We start from the raw sequence: 15,585 nt of genomic DNA, 5'->3' as shown, positions 1-15,585 counted from the left end.
CAAATAGATAGTCAATTATTACCTAACGGCCTAACTAAACCATCTTTTCTTAAGGGGTTGGAAATTAGGTGCGCCATACAGATATTCTTCCATGCATGTAGATTTATTAAAAAGATTCATATTTTATTTGCGCATCTCATTCGGCAACGTGTATGCTTTAAACGCCTTGACAATATGTCATAAATGTTTTCCAATAATTATTTTTTGTATTCTAAAAGATGATAATGAATGTAATATTATTTGGTGCGGCATGGTAATTTCAATTAGGGCGCTGGGGACAGTATGTGTACCAATATAGAGGTAACTAATTTTTTTCGCCTATTCCACATCAGGCTGTGTAAAGGGAATGAAACTTATTGACAGGGGGTATATTCACTCAGCTTATACAGACGGTCTCCGACTCGTAATAGAACTAAAATAATGAAAAAGGGGAATAAAATTTTAGCCTGACCCTAACCCTACACATACTACGGGGGTACCGTGATTATAAGTTATTATACAAGATAAAACATCAATAAGTTCCGTAAATAGTGAGGTGAGTACGTTCACATGCAGTTCTTCGACGGTTGCAGATATCGCTAAATGCTCTGCTCCCTAGTGCTTAAAGCTCGCCAGATACTCCTTTGTTAGATGCCGTAAAACATCCAAAAATATTGCATGATACGTAACATATCAAGTATACATAGCCTTTACAATGCTTATTAAGGAAAAAATTGCCTCGAAATGAAGTCAATAATTGCGGATATTCGTTGAAAGGTTGAATGATGACCAAGTCCAGGTTGTTAGCTCTGTCTACCAGGATCGATTGTTGTGTTTACAAATCTTAGGATTCTTCCTATACATGGCCTCTTGTCGAGGTTGCTCAAAGCATGGAAAATACGTCACTTAATTGTTAAAATAGGCTTATAATATAACACGAGTGCAAATGAGCACTTGATCATATGCCTATGCAATTCTAGTTGAACTTGCTTGTTCACTAACAAAAACTCGATCTGAGAATATTCCTTTTCTCATTTATTTCTATGTCGCCCCAGTACTAATGGATATCTCATTTTATACTTATTAAGTTACCCTCCCGTGTTACGTACGCCCTTGATTTACGAGACCGCATCCTCAACAAACAACGCAAAATATGACGCTATTGAAGAATTACCCAATAACAACTAGTAACAATCAAAAGTAAAGTTATTCAGCAGTTTTATTCCGAATAATTTTACAATTAGGACAATAAAAAACCTTAACACAAATGCACACATTGGCAAAACAAAATATTTTTTAAATGTCATTGCTACTTCTTTTTACACGAGAATATTCGGTTACAGATATATCGGATTTCCAATCATTACAAAGCACAACTTGTAACTTTGAAAATTCTAAATCTCTTTACTCCTGTATCAATATTATTTAGGTACAAGAATATTTGACGGTTTTCAAGAGATCACGTAAAAAATTGATGCTAGTGACCCGACTCTACCATACCCAAACAAGATATACTGCGGTGAATGCATTAAATAAAATAACATGTTTGGCAAAAACTTAATAAATGCATGAGTGTTGAGAAGTTTATTACTTTTATATTTCTTGTTAAACACTCATATATCTCTCATTGCATCCAGCTTTGTTTGAGTTTCAGAAAATTCCACGGTTTTCGTGAAGTTACATAAATAATGACTCTTTCTCCGCCAGCAGTGTCCCCGCCCTATCTTAGTCAAACATAACATTTCTAATCAATGCGGCGCATGAAACCGATATAAAAATGAAATAAGACGAATAATAAAAATTAATTGAACTCAATATACAATATATATGGCATATAGTATTTTTGAATGTCATTCTTTTAGAAAGCGGTCTGGATAATGCACATAAGGTCGGATTATTTTGAAAGAAAGGTAAGCGGTCCAACAATGCTTCGATAGCTACGTCACAGGGCATGTTAAAAGTTGATTAAAAACCAATACTTACAATTATAGACAGATAAAATGCAATAAAGACAAAAAAAAAATTGGCTGGGGTTATATAAATTTGTTTGGTGTTAATGAACAGTTATTTCGATTTATCGGGCACATTTTTTGTTATGAAAAAAATAAGAAATCAGAGAGAAATAACATGTTTAACAAAAAAAAAATAAGAAAATAAAATAGAAATGCGTGGATGTTAAATTGTTTTCTCATATGTTAAACATTTGTTAATTGAACAATATTATATTTTTATTATTTCCAAATTATTTAGGTTTAAGGAAATCGACGGTTTTCAGAATCCACATGAAAAATTACCGGCTTCAACGTTCTTCCTTACCGAAACCGTAATCAAATAAATTAATTCAAAAATTATATTTAAGTTTGTAAAAATAACAAATTTATTGAATGCTACAACTGATAAATTGATATATCAAAATCTCATGCGTTTGGAAGACGGTGTTAAAACGCGCTAGTGTTGCGATTATATAAGAGAAAATTGTGTCCCTCTTCGGAAAAGCGACGTAACGTCGGATTTTTTGTCATGGTTTTAACATTGCTTCGTTTTCGCATGCTATTTCTTAGCTTTTGGGTTGTGTTTTGGAAATTTCAGAACGAATTAAATAAGTCATTGATTTGATGGCAGCACATTTGCACCCGTAAATTGCACCCAGAACATTTGCAACCATACATTTCCAACCATAGATTTTACCACACGCATATAGATCGCACTCGCGGACATTAGAAGCCATGCACTTCTGCAACCAGTACATTTGCAACCGCAGACATTTGCACCCACGGACATTCGCACCCATGGACGTTTAGTCTTATGTACATTTGCAGTTTGCACCCACGGACATATGCATCCATGGATGTTTGCACTCATGTACATTTGCAGTTTGCACCCACGTACATTTGCACCAACGTACAATTGAAAACGCAAAGATGGTGCAAAGATAATGGAACCCGATGATTATACTGTCTTCTCATATATTTTAATTGCAGTAATCAAAAATTAGTTTAAAAATAGCTGTGATAGACAGGGCTAAAATTTTCTACTGGTACTTTCAAATACCAGGGTTGAATATTTTGAATTAAAATGATTGTTTGAAACATCACTAGTATAAGGGAATAAATCGCGAAACCACCCTTGAAATAAGCACCACAAATGCTGCATATGTAAAATAAGATAGGAAGAATTTTCCTGGGGTCACTGGTCGTGAAAACATCCATGGTTAACTCACCATCACCACAGTCAGTCATACAAAACTGAACACATAATATCAGCTTCTAATTACATAAAAACATGTTCAATAACGCCAACTCCACAGCTTGGTTTTGCTGCCCCCTACTACGTGCTGCCCGGGGCTGCTGCCCCTTCCGCCCCCTCTGGGCACGCCACTGCGTGTATCCTTCGCTCTGACTCAATAGAGTGGAAAATTTCTCGAAGGAAACTTGCGCATCGCGACGACGTCAAAGTTACAAGAGAGCTTATAGATTAATCACGAGATACGATATAGCGGTGTGTATTCTTCGCTCTTAATCACTAGCGTGAAAACTTGCGGATCGCACACTCACACACACATTCAGCGCGTCTCGAAAATCTCTCGCTTTGTAAAAATCAAGATCTCTTTATCACTGTTAGGGGATCCCCCAAAACAGCGCTCTTTCTCCATAGTGACACCTTGTGTCCCATCACTAATTAATTAATAACTCACTAATTATACGACATAATTCATCCAAAATCGATAGGCTTCTGGTACGACATAAGATGATGGCACATGCAAAATCTGGAGCAGATTCAATCTCGCTTTCGTGAGATATCGCGTGCATCTAACAGACAAACAAACAGACAAACAAATAGACAGACAAATACCTATCAACATACTTACCGAATAAAATCGATAAGTAATAGCTTACTAATACCATAAGATAAATCAAGAATAAAATTATTCTGGAGTTTCATTCCGAATATTTATACAAGAACGATAATAATAATCTAAGACAGATATACCAGAATCAGACTTCTGCCGAATCTGAAATTTTGATAAATAATTTTTAAAATAATAGGACTTCTTACTCTCGCGTGAATCTTATTTGGGTTTAAAAAAAATCTGCGGTTTTTAGGAGATGACATAAAAATTGCCGTCTATGACATATGAAGGCGGATCTGGTAACGGGCGGTTCACAACACGAGTATTGATCTGATTCTCTCCCTCTTGTGCTCGACGATTTCTGAAGAATAAAAAAATAGATTCAATATTATTTACGTGTCAATGTGAAAAAAGTCAGCAATCTTAGAGTCTTTTATAAACAATAAAATAAAATTTTAATTTAGAATAATATTTGTTTCACGATCACTTATCTGTGTCTAACTTATTTTGTTGTTCATTTTAATTTTTCATTGTACGTTTGATCAGTAAGATGGATATTTTGGCATGTGCATGAGGGAAATCTAATTGGTAAGCTATTAAATATTTTACGCAACCCGCCCAGATTATAATTTCGTTTTTTAAATAAATATCAGGAAGCTTTGATCCTAATTTCAAACATATTTATATTTAAAAAAAAATATTAATTGAATAACTTGTGTTCCAGGAGAGGAACAATAAAAACTAATTATTGTAACGAGAAATTTGGGAAAAAAATATTGAAATTGAAATTCCCAAACTCACCTATTTTTCCAATAAAAATATGCTTTGCATGTTATAATTTGCAGAACAAATGTCAGAACAATCGCTCCGATGATTATACCAATTGCTTGAGGGGAAAGCGATATGAGATCGTCTTTGGAATGCTCAGCGATTGGTTCATAGTTTGTAGGTTGCGTTGTAGTTTCCGGGGATTCTATTCTGTTTCCTGAAGTGAATGAGATATTATTATTCTGAATAGCAACAGGCACGCCACTGTGTGATCCAAGAGTCTCACTGCACACCAACACAAGTATATTTATCTAACATTGTGTGCAGCAATTGTTGAATCAATTAAGATAGTTATCTTCTCTTTAGCTACCACACTCTTGCATTATACGCATATGGATCCACCGACACAAATGGCATAGCAGAAGGATAATTAGTTAGTCTCGCAGAAACCGATCGATATAACAATCATATTTGGTGGTACATTGATTTTTAAGCACATCCAACTATAACCGTACAGGTCATATTTTTTCTTATTATCTTCAGTTAATTTGATTCAAAGTGATTAATTCGAACACCACCTACTAGATCTTTTATATCAAATAAAATCAGTTTTTGTTTTTAAATTCGTCGTAGAAACTATCCCCAGACATTTCAGCAAAATTATTAAACATATCTGCTCAATATAAAATATTACCCGTTATGCAATGGATATATTCGTAGCTCAAGTTAAATTGGGCTTTTGATGGTTTGCATATGTATAAAACTGACGTGGTTGTGACTTGTGACGTGTGACGTGTGGACTCCAGTGGTCTTACATTGCATCCTGATAGCATGATTCTGCCAAAGCAGAGATCAGAGTTGTACGTTACCCAACATATTTCGTCTTTGACTGATTTAAAATTGATGTAATCGTTTCTCGAACAACCTAAACCTTTGTATAAAAGACAAGCATAACATATTATTACGAATAACTATATAACTATAAAACAGTGTACAATTTATGCCTCGCAAATTTTAGTTACTAAAATATAAGTGAAGTATTCTCAGTTGCCACTTGTATGACCTCCCACAAACGGAATATTTGGAACATATTCAGAAGCAATGTTAAAATATATATAACTTCAGCACGTGAAAAGTATAGCATGCAATTTCACTGGATCTGATATAACAAAGTTGGACTTAATAAATACTACAACAGGACGAAAATCAAACACACGAAAATTTGGATGAAAAAAAGAAACTTTATCAGTTGGAGTTCTCTAAGTATTCATTACTACAGTTCAAAATTATCTGTCATCACTTATACTTACATCTTGGTTGAAACCCACCACTCATCTGTATAAGATTTTTCTCTGTTTGTACAAAATTGGTTGTGAAAGTCCTTCGGAACATGGTATGATGTAGATAAGTTGGGAAAAAAACTTCCATGAACAATACATTTCACTCTCCTGACATTCTTCATAATTCGTTGGAGACTCCACTCGCCCGCTTAGATCATCTCTGATATCGATATATTCTGAACACTTCTTGCCGTTCAAAGATGAAACAACTGTGATTGAATAAGAATTAGTTTGTTACAATTCATAGATTTTGTTCAAGATTTAGAAAATATAAAAAACCTTGTTTTAAAATAAAAATAGTTTACAATAAACAAACAGATAATCAAAAGTTGGGAAATAATCAGAAAAATTTCGAAAACTTATTGACGTTGAGGCTTAAATATTTTTTTTTATCAATAAAATTTAGTCTTTTTTAATTCGTCTTCTTTTCCCCTTAAAAACCGGCAACAGTGTATGAAATCCAAGAATCTCGATATCGCTATATTATACTGAACGAAATTTTTTTTAATTGTTATTTGATTGCAGACATCCATTCATCTGATCTTAATAAATTTATGTCGATTTTCCGAATTATTTATTCGAAACAACACACCAGAATCATCGCATAACAAGTGTCAGGTATATAGGCGAGTTTTTTTTTCTCGTTTTACGAATTCCTGTGCAAACCAGTCGACGAATGTCCATAACCAGGTAGTCTCAATATTTTTCCTCTGCGACACACAAATAAATCCTAAACGATCTTATTGAATAGAAAAAAAAAAAAAACATAACTCATAACTTACTTGTACTCAGCAGTATAACTCCGAACAATAAAATTCGATTCATTTTTGTTAAATATCCTGAATTGAGGAAACAAAACTTAAGAAGAAAATACTTTCCACAATTCTAGTTATTTTTCAAGTGCTGTAGCAATGCAATCGGAAAACACTGCTTGAAATTTTTAAATTTAGATCAACCACCTTCAACGTATGTGTATCAAAACACCATTTCACGTAAAATTCCATGACTTCGCTTCTGCCAAATGCAAACACTACAAGCGCTCTGTGATATATCAATGCATTGTGGTCAAAAAAAAAATGTTATGAAAACTCATTGAAACTACTTCATGTTATCGAGTTATTGGAACGCTTTTATTCATCTGAAATTAATAGAACTGAGCAATATTTTACAATTTTTCAAATAGTATAAATTTTCAATGACTCACGATATCCCGTTTTGTCCGAACATTTTTTGGATTTTTTTGCAATGTAAGATGTGATTGTTTAAAATAGGAAAACCCAAGGCAACAAAATTTTGATCACGTACTTGCAGGCAGTATTTAAACTAAGGCTAATAGACGCCAAATATAAATATGAATGCTGATTCATTACTTTGACTCTTTTGCTCTAGGAAGGACGTAAATCGTGATTCTCCTGGAATCTGCATTAAAGTTATTTAAAATTACGAATCGCCAAATCGAAATCGTGCGATTTGCAGGAACTGCTGATTTTCGAACGATTTATTACTGCATCTACAGTTTTTATTGACCCCCCCCCCCCCCCCAAAAAAAAATAAAAAAAAAATTGATTGACAGCCATTTTAAGACAAGTGCAAAAAGCGTTGAAATCATATATATTTTAACTTTTTTGCATTGCAAGTTAGATCACAGATATAGCTGGAACAATAAAGTTTAATTTAAACTACACGACAAAACATAGGTATTCTTCTCCTATGGACATTATGCAATATAACATTTGTGAAATTTGTGGACGAGTTCCACATCTTTCAAAACGGTCATATTCGGAACGAGTATTCTGCTTGGAAAAATTGTCCAACCCCCTGGCTTCTTAGCTTTATTTTAATCTTTGAAACTAAAATTTGACCGCAGAGGTAATTCATATCAATTGTTTCATTTATGGAGGAACTCAGTGGATATCTATAGTATTAGTGATCCATACCATGGGAGAGGATCGAATAGAGAAAAAAAACTTGTTTCAAAATTATTATGTAAATAAAGCCTCGAGAGTCTAGTCTAGCACATAGAACTTCTTTCCGAAACATAGAATATCAGGACCTCCAGAAGTATATATATATCAGGACCTCAAAGTTCATTTGCATGTCATTTTACACAAGGGTAATCCCATCTTACGTGGCGAAACGACAAACAATGCTGCAACGTGAAGCCATAATATGACGATCCGAAAATTGCAAGTTCTATAAAAAAAAATTCGGAAAGTTTTCTGGCATTTTAAATTTTGAATGTGAATGAGAAACCTGTACTGCGGCGATCGACCTAGTTTAACTCTTCATATATTGTCTGTAAAATCGTTTACCAACATGACGCTGACGCTACTGAAAAATTGCCCGATAACATAAGATATCAATCAAAAGTAAAACTGTTATACAGTTTTATTCCAAATATTTATACAAGTACGACAATAAGAAACATCAAAAATAATTTACAAAGGTTCTAAATAAGTTTCAAATGTCATTACTACCCTTGTTTATACGAGATTATACTAAGACAGATATAGAGGATTTCCGATCATTACAAAGCACAATGTGTAACTCTGATAACTATAAAATCCCTTACTCTCATATAGATCTTATTTAAGATTCAGAATATTCGACGATATTCATGAGATCACATGTAAGAAATAGAGAAATGATATAACGTGTTTGACTAGAAGTTAATAAAAACTCAATAGATGCATGGATGTTAAGAATATTATCATTTTTATTTTAGGTTAAACATGAATATGTATATAATTGTATTCATTTTATTTTATTTTCATGAAATTACATAAAATATTGCCACCCGTGACCCCGACCTACCTTACTCAAACATATTATTTCTAATCAATCCAATATGAAATTGAAATGAGACGAATGAGAAAACATTAATAAAACTTAATATATACATTAAGAACTTCATCTTTGGACATGGAGTGAAAATTGAATGAAATCCATTACTTACATAAGAAACAGATAAAATGATAAAAAACAAGTTGAAGTTAGATATATTTGATTGGTGTTAATGGGCAGTTTAACTATCGGACAAATTTTTGGTAAAGGAACGTAAACGAACATCTTCTGTTCATGGCCACTTCATTATTCTACGCTGCAAGAAGGCAAAACAATGCTATAGTGTAAACCAGGATATGACTATTCAAACGCAACGGTCCTGTAAACGTAATCAGAAAATTGTCTCGCAATTTCATATCTTGCATTTGAATGAATAAACCGTTCTACGACCATTGACATAGAGACACTGACATCCACTGTTGTAACGATGTAACGATAGACCGTACCGAACAATACCCGATGATTACTTGATAAAGCAATAACAGATTTTATTAATTAAAAACTAGTTGCATTTTACATTTGCTTGGCCCACATTATTGCTTAAAATTAGGAAAGTATGAGGGCACTGTCGCATTGTTAATCAAATCGTTTATCAGAAGAAGTTCATGAAACTAATATACTCCTCTTAGTTTTGTAACTGTCTAATTTGGGTTTGTGAACATTTGCCGGTTTTCATAAGAACACATAAAACATCCCGCAGGACTCCTTATCAAAACCTAATATTTATAAACAAGGCCTACATGGAGCCGATTTGTAAATGAAATAGGATTTAATTTAACAAAATGCAATAGATAAAAATATTTATAAAATATCTCCTTTTTTTAAAGTTTAATTTGGAAGTCACACTGTTGTTCACGTGGGCGTGAGTGAAATATGGCACTATGCTTTAAAGCACTTCATCTCAGAACATAGATCTAAAGTATAATAAATCCAAAACGCGTATTACTTACAAAAAAATCGAAAAAAGTGAAGTTAGATATTGTGGTTGGCGTTAATTGATTGCCTTTCTAAAACATTAGTACTCAAACTTTTTGAAAAAATATGCATAACGGTCACCGTACAATTTTTTGATGACTCGCGGTCCACTGAAGAATTAAAGTCAAGCAGCAAAGCAACGCTTGATATCAAGCATTCATTCAAAGCATGTCATCGGTGCAGTTCAAAGTGGAAAGTGCAATTGCTTGTATTTCACAAAGTCATCCATTTTGAGTTTTGTTTGGGAAAGTACAACTTTCATATCATGTTTCGTTTCCATTATGTTTTGAAATTTTGTTTTAATACCGAGTAACGTATCAAAGAGAGACACACTAGGAAACAAGCATTGGAAAATTATTCTTGCAATTCATGTTTTACTGTGTCAAAGTCAAAATTTCTTTGTGCTCTCCCTAAAGTTGCTTTGTGACATCTAAGCGACCGCTGACACCGCCTCAAGAACCAAAGTTCTAAGAGCATAATGGAGAACGTAAAATAAAATTTGTTTATCGTCCTTTGATTTAATAGTGAAAAGTCCGATGCTCCATCTCCATGAGGCTATATAAATAGTCTAGTTAACATATTTCTTTTTCAAATATTTTCAGTCGAAATCGTTCAAGAATCAGAACGAAATTTCACATCAGGGCCGCCATCTTACTAAGGTCAAAAATAGTCTATACAATGTATTTCCGATACAAATATTAGCAGTTCGTCTGTTTTAGAATACAGAACAAAATCGTATTTTAGGGCAAAGTTTCTGGAGTAATATAATCAGATTCGGGCGCATTTACATACGCGACTTCATATTCACCTTGACTTGATGATGCCATCACAGCTTGTGGGGATGCCTGGGTATTCCTTGTACGTGACGTATTAACATTAATGGCAGACAAATATCCCGCGTTATCTATTGGTATCATGATTTGCGATGTTGCTTCAACTTCAGTCACGGGTAGTGGATTATTCACTTCTTCATACAAAGGAGTTGGCGTTGGAACTGGTAAGGGGCTGTTCATAGCACGAGTATTGATCTGATGTTGTCGTTCTTGTGACCGATTTCTGGAGGTTAAAAATGTATTCAAATTTAATTGTAAATCAAATTTGAAGAAATTTAAGAAATCTTAAAGTATTCTATAGAGCCATAGAATAAAACTTTTATTTTGAATAATATTTGACTTAAGATCACATATATGGTTATAGCTTATTTTGTTATTCAATTTATTTTGTTACAGTTTGTTTTCTCAGTAAAGTATATTTTCTGACATTGTGCATGAGAAAGCTAATTAATAATATTACCCGACGGTGACTCGTGAAGAGTTCCGGATATTCATTTTTTCCGGAATAAATATCAAAAAGCTTTGATACTAATTTCAAACATATGTATTTAAAAAAATATTAGTTGTATAATTTATGTTCCAAGAGAGGAAAAATGAAAACTAGTTATTGCAAATCGAGAAATATGAAAAAACTCGGAAAAATATCGGTCGGAGACCGAAGACTTATCGATCGAAACTGCGGTTTCGATTTAGGACTCTATAGTGACACTGCGTGTCCCATCACTAATTAATTAATAATTCGCTAATTATAATAAATGCACATGCAAAATTTGAAGCAGATTTAACCACGATCTAAAGATCGATAATTAAAAACTCAACTCCAAGCTCACCTATTTTTCCAATAAAAATATGCTTTGAATGCTGTAATTTGTAGGATGAATGCCATAACGATCATCCCGATAATCATTCCGATTGTTTGAGGAGAAATCGTCATGGGATCGTTTTTGCAATCGTCGGTTGCTTGCGATGAAATTGAAGGCTCAGTGACTGTGTTTGTTATACCATAATGACTGGATGGTGTTTTTATATTTTCAGCAGTTTCAGCGACTGTTGTTGTTAGTGGTGGATAGGTTGTGGGTTGCGATGTAGTTTCCGGGGATTCTATTGTGTTTCCTAAAATGAATAGGATTATATTTTGAATAAAAGCAACAGGCCACCTTCTTTTGTGATTCAAGTGACTTACTGCACACCAACACAAATATATATATTTCTGTAACGTTTCTTCTGACTTTATGTCCAAATATTAATAACGGTATTAGGATAGTTATTTTCACTCTAGCCACAGCATTCTTGCATAATATACATATGGTTGAACTGTCACAAAAGCATAGACAAAGGATAAGTTCCTCGTTCCTCCTCTCAAAAAAAGCGATCGATATAACAAGCATATTTAGTGGCACATTGATTCAAAATGCTTGATTCAAACACCACCTACTAGACTCAAAATTTTTATGCTTCGATCTCTAATTAAAATTTGTGAAGTCTCGCTCTTCACCTTAAAATAACTAGATAACAATAAGCTACAAATAACATATAGTAAGGCGAAAGTATGTTTCATTCGAAAAATACGTGGATGTAATCGCAATCCTTAAACAATAAAGACATGTAAATATCTATAATAAGGCGGGCAAAATAAAATCTAACAAATATTTTTATCATTAATTTGCTTCACGCCTTCTCAAAAATTGTAAAGGTCTCCCGTGTGGGGCGCGACCTACTATTTGAGAATCACTGTACTATAGATCTTTTTTATATCAGTACGAATCGGCAATATATGAGGTGACGATATTTATTTGAATTTGCCATATATAAACTATCTTCAGAGATTTAGGAAAAAAATATCAAACATATTCGAGCAATTTAGAAACAAAGTTCTGACAGTTCTGTGTTATACAGCAAGATATTCGAAAGTCACTAGTTTGAAAAAAATTAAAACAACGAGAAAACGTAAACAACAATGCAATATAACGAATGGTATCACAGGGGTTTAACGACGTCGCCTATTTAAATTATATGAGAGAAATAATACCTGTTATGCAATCGAAATATTCGTAGCTCAAGTTGAATTGGGCTTTTGCTGGTTCGCATATGTATAAAACCATTGTACGAGTAACATTGAAGCCCCAATCTCTTGTCTCGCATCCTGATTGTTTGATTCTGTCCAAGCAGAGATCAGAGTTGTACGTTATCCAACATATTTCGTCGTTGACTGATTTAAAATTGATGTAATCACTTCTCCAACAACCTTAACGTTATAAAAGACAAGCATAACATTGAAATACATATCACTTTATCACTTTTTACTATACCCTGTACAAGTAACTTGTGCCTTGTATTTAAGTTCTGAAATATTTGTGAAGTATTCCTAATAAACTTGTATTGCTTCCCAAAAACGTATTATTTGGTACATATTCAGAAACAGTGTTAAAATATAAAACTTCCGCACGTGAAAAAGATATGCAATATTACAGGTTCTGATATATCAAAGTTGGACATTGTGAATACTATAATAAAACAATAATAAGACACGCGCAAAAATTTTCATGTAAAGAAGAATTTTTTCAGTTGTTTAATGTATATAAAAATATCTGTCAGACTTACAGCTTGGTGTATCCCCACCACCCATCCGTACAAGATTTCTCTCACTTTGAACAAAATTGGTTGTGAAAGTCATTCGAAACATAGTATGATGTAGATCAGTTGGGAAATAAAATTTCCATGAACAATACATGTCACTCTCCAGACAATCTTTATCATTCGTTGGAGATTCAACTCGCCCGCTCAGATCATATATGACATCGGGATATTCTAAACACTTCTTGCCGTTCAAAGATGAAACCACTGTGAGTGAAGAGGAATTATTATGTTTTATTTTATAAATTTTGTTAAAGATCCAGACAATAAAAATTCTTGTTTTAAAATACTTCTTCGGTCAAAAAGTAGTGAACAATATGCAAGCAGACAATCAGAAGTTGGGATATACTCAATGAAAAATTTCTGATTATATCGATCATGGATTGTTCAGATTTATATATTGAAGTCATTTATATCATTCTAAAAAAGTTATCAGATTGTAGATTTTCCGGTGCTTTACGTAGCTGCCAGCCCCATCTCCGGGCGAACCGATTCCAGGACCTGCGTTCCTTACCAAGAAAAGAGAACTCTTCCCGGCACCCACCCCAGCGTCTCCGAGTTCGGTTGCGTCGCCGCACCGGGCGCCGAAGCGCCAATCTCCGTGTCGAGGCTCGGGAATATTAACCAGATTCCCTTTCGGACACCGGGGGCAAAAACGAGCAACGCCCCCCGTCGAACTGCGTTCGCTTGTTCCTCAGGGCCGACTGACCCATGTTCAACTGCTGTTCACATGGAACCCTTCTCCTCTTCGACCTTCAAAGATCTCATTTGAAGCTCTTATTATTATCAAATTTTAAAATTCAGCTTGAAATTGTAACCAATCAGGATGGTCATTTGATTTAGTCGTAATGTTACCTTTGTTTTCTACTAGTTTGTTTTCTCTTCGTTTTCTACTACTGTTCAATGTTATGGAACGTATTTACGTTTTAGGGCTTGATCAAGAAAACTATGAAAAAAAAAACAGCATAGGAAATGACTTACTTGTGCTTATCAATAAAATTACGAGTAAGAAAATTCGATTCATTTTTGTTAAATATCCTAAGTTGAAGAAACTGTTTTCAAAGTACTTTTCACTGTTTATTTGTCACAAGTGCTTAAATACCGCGTTGCAATCGGAAAACACTGATTGAAGTTTCTAAATTTGAAACAATCACTTTCAACGTATATGTATTAAAACAACATTTTTACATAAAATTCTTTGTCTTCGCTGAATGAAGATATCTGTCAAATGCAAATACTGCAAGAGTTTTGTGATGTTTCAATGTACGTCAGAAAAACTCCTTGAAACTACTTGATATAATGAGGTTATTGGATCGCCCTTATTCATCTGAAACTAGTAAAATTGAGAAATATTTTACGATATTTTAAATAGTATACATTTCCAATGACTCACGATATCCAGGTTTCGTCCAGGTATTGTTGGATTTTTTGCAATGTAAGATGTAGTTGTTCAAAGTAGGAAAACCCAAGGCATCGAAGTTTTATTCTTTTAATAGCAGGCTATATTTAAACCAAAGCTAACGAGCGCCCTATATAGATATGCATGCAGATTCACTGCTTTGACTCATCTGCTATAAGTAAGACTCAATACAACCGCAATGCTGTGAACATTGATAATTTTAATTTTTTGTCTGAAGTGAAATATTATCCTAGTCATGGTTTGAATACTCTGAATATTATCCGTAAAAAAATCATGAATACACCGCAAAAGAATTATCACAGAATCTGTATCAAAGTTATTTTAAATTACGAATCGCTGAATCAAAATCGAGCTCTTTGCTCAATATGCTGATTTTTAGACGAATTATTACTGAACCTACATTTTCATTATACCTCACCTCCGAATATAATCCGACTGCTAAATTTGAAAGAGTAAATTATAAAGGCATAAAATAATAAATATTTCACTTTATTGCACAGATACATTTATGGCTAGAGCAAAAATGTCTGATAGTTACTATTCGACGAAACATTATTCAATAACCAATAGTTTATTTTTCAACCATACATGAAGTACCCTAAATGAATACAGAATGTAAATAGAAGCAAAAGTCTAGATTTCGGGGTGAAAAGAGTCGCGCATCATTTATTAATGCAGGTTGGATCACTGATATGGCTAGAGATTTAAATTTCAATACAAGATACGCCAAGAATTACCCATATGACATAGAATACTAATCGATAGTAAAGTTATTCAAAGTAGTTTTATTCAAAATATAAACACAAGTACAACAACAATACACACAATGATAAAATAAATAATTTTCAAATGTTATTGCTACTTTTATCTTATACTTTATGCGAGAATATTTTTAAATATATATATAGGACTCGAAGCTTCTGTTCATTAATGTTCATTCAT

At 33.5% G+C, this 15,585-nt stretch overlaps 2 protein-coding genes across 2 annotated transcripts; both read right to left on the bottom strand.

The window, feature by feature from the left end:
* Positions 1-4,078: 4,078 nt before the first annotated feature.
* Positions 4,079-6,940, bottom strand: LOC144431254 (uncharacterized). Its single transcript, XM_078119115.1, has 5 exons — positions 6,720-6,940; positions 5,908-6,146; positions 5,292-5,528; positions 4,631-4,814; positions 4,079-4,190 (listed from the first exon to the last, which is right to left on the bottom strand). The coding sequence occupies exons 2-5, from the start codon at positions 6,023-6,025 to the stop codon at positions 4,079-4,081; spliced, it is 651 nt and encodes a 216-aa protein (XP_077975241.1). The 5' UTR covers positions 6,026-6,146; positions 6,720-6,940.
* Positions 6,941-9,108: 2,168 nt separating this feature from the next.
* On the bottom strand, positions 9,109-14,247 carry LOC144431252 (uncharacterized). The gene is made up of 5 exons (XM_078119111.1): positions 14,205-14,247; positions 13,191-13,430; positions 12,619-12,834; positions 11,420-11,702; positions 9,109-10,812 (listed from the first exon to the last, which is right to left on the bottom strand). Exons 1-5 carry the CDS (start codon positions 14,245-14,247, stop codon positions 10,497-10,499), a joined length of 1,098 nt encoding a protein of 365 aa, XP_077975237.1. The 3' UTR covers positions 9,109-10,496.
* Positions 14,248-15,585: the final 1,338 nt, after the last annotated feature.

This window comes from Styela clava, chromosome 2 (assembly GCF_964204865.1).
Source record: "Styela clava chromosome 2, kaStyClav1.hap1.2, whole genome shotgun sequence".
Taxonomy (NCBI): domain Eukaryota; kingdom Metazoa; phylum Chordata; class Ascidiacea; order Stolidobranchia; family Styelidae; genus Styela; species Styela clava.
The sequence above is the reverse complement of the archived record's forward strand: the minus strand, read 5'-3'. Positions and strand labels throughout refer to the sequence as shown.

Bases quoted from the DNA above. Each gene is read 5' to 3' on its own strand.
- LOC144431254 (XM_078119115.1), bottom strand. From the start codon at position 6,025: ATGGAAGTTTTTTTCCCAACTTATCTACATCATACCATGTTCCGAAGG. The intron at 5,529-5,907 runs GTAAGTATAAGT...TTTTATACAAAG, and splicing joins TGGTGGGTTTCAACCAAGAT to GTTTAGGTTGTTCGAGAAAC. The intron at 4,191-4,630 runs GTGAGTTTGGGA...TTTATTCTTCAG, and splicing joins TATTTTTATTGGAAAAATAG to AAATCGTCGAGCACAAGAGG.
- LOC144431252 (XM_078119111.1), bottom strand. From the start codon at position 14,247: ATGAATCGAATTTTCTTACTCGTAATTTTATTGATAAGCACAA. The intron at 13,431-14,204 runs GTAAGTCATTTC...CTTCACTCACAG, and splicing joins AATTTTATTGATAAGCACAA to TGGTTTCATCTTTGAACGGC. The intron at 12,835-13,190 runs GTAAGTCTGACA...TATAACGTTAAG, and splicing joins TGGTGGGGATACACCAAGCT to GTTGTTGGAGAAGTGATTAC.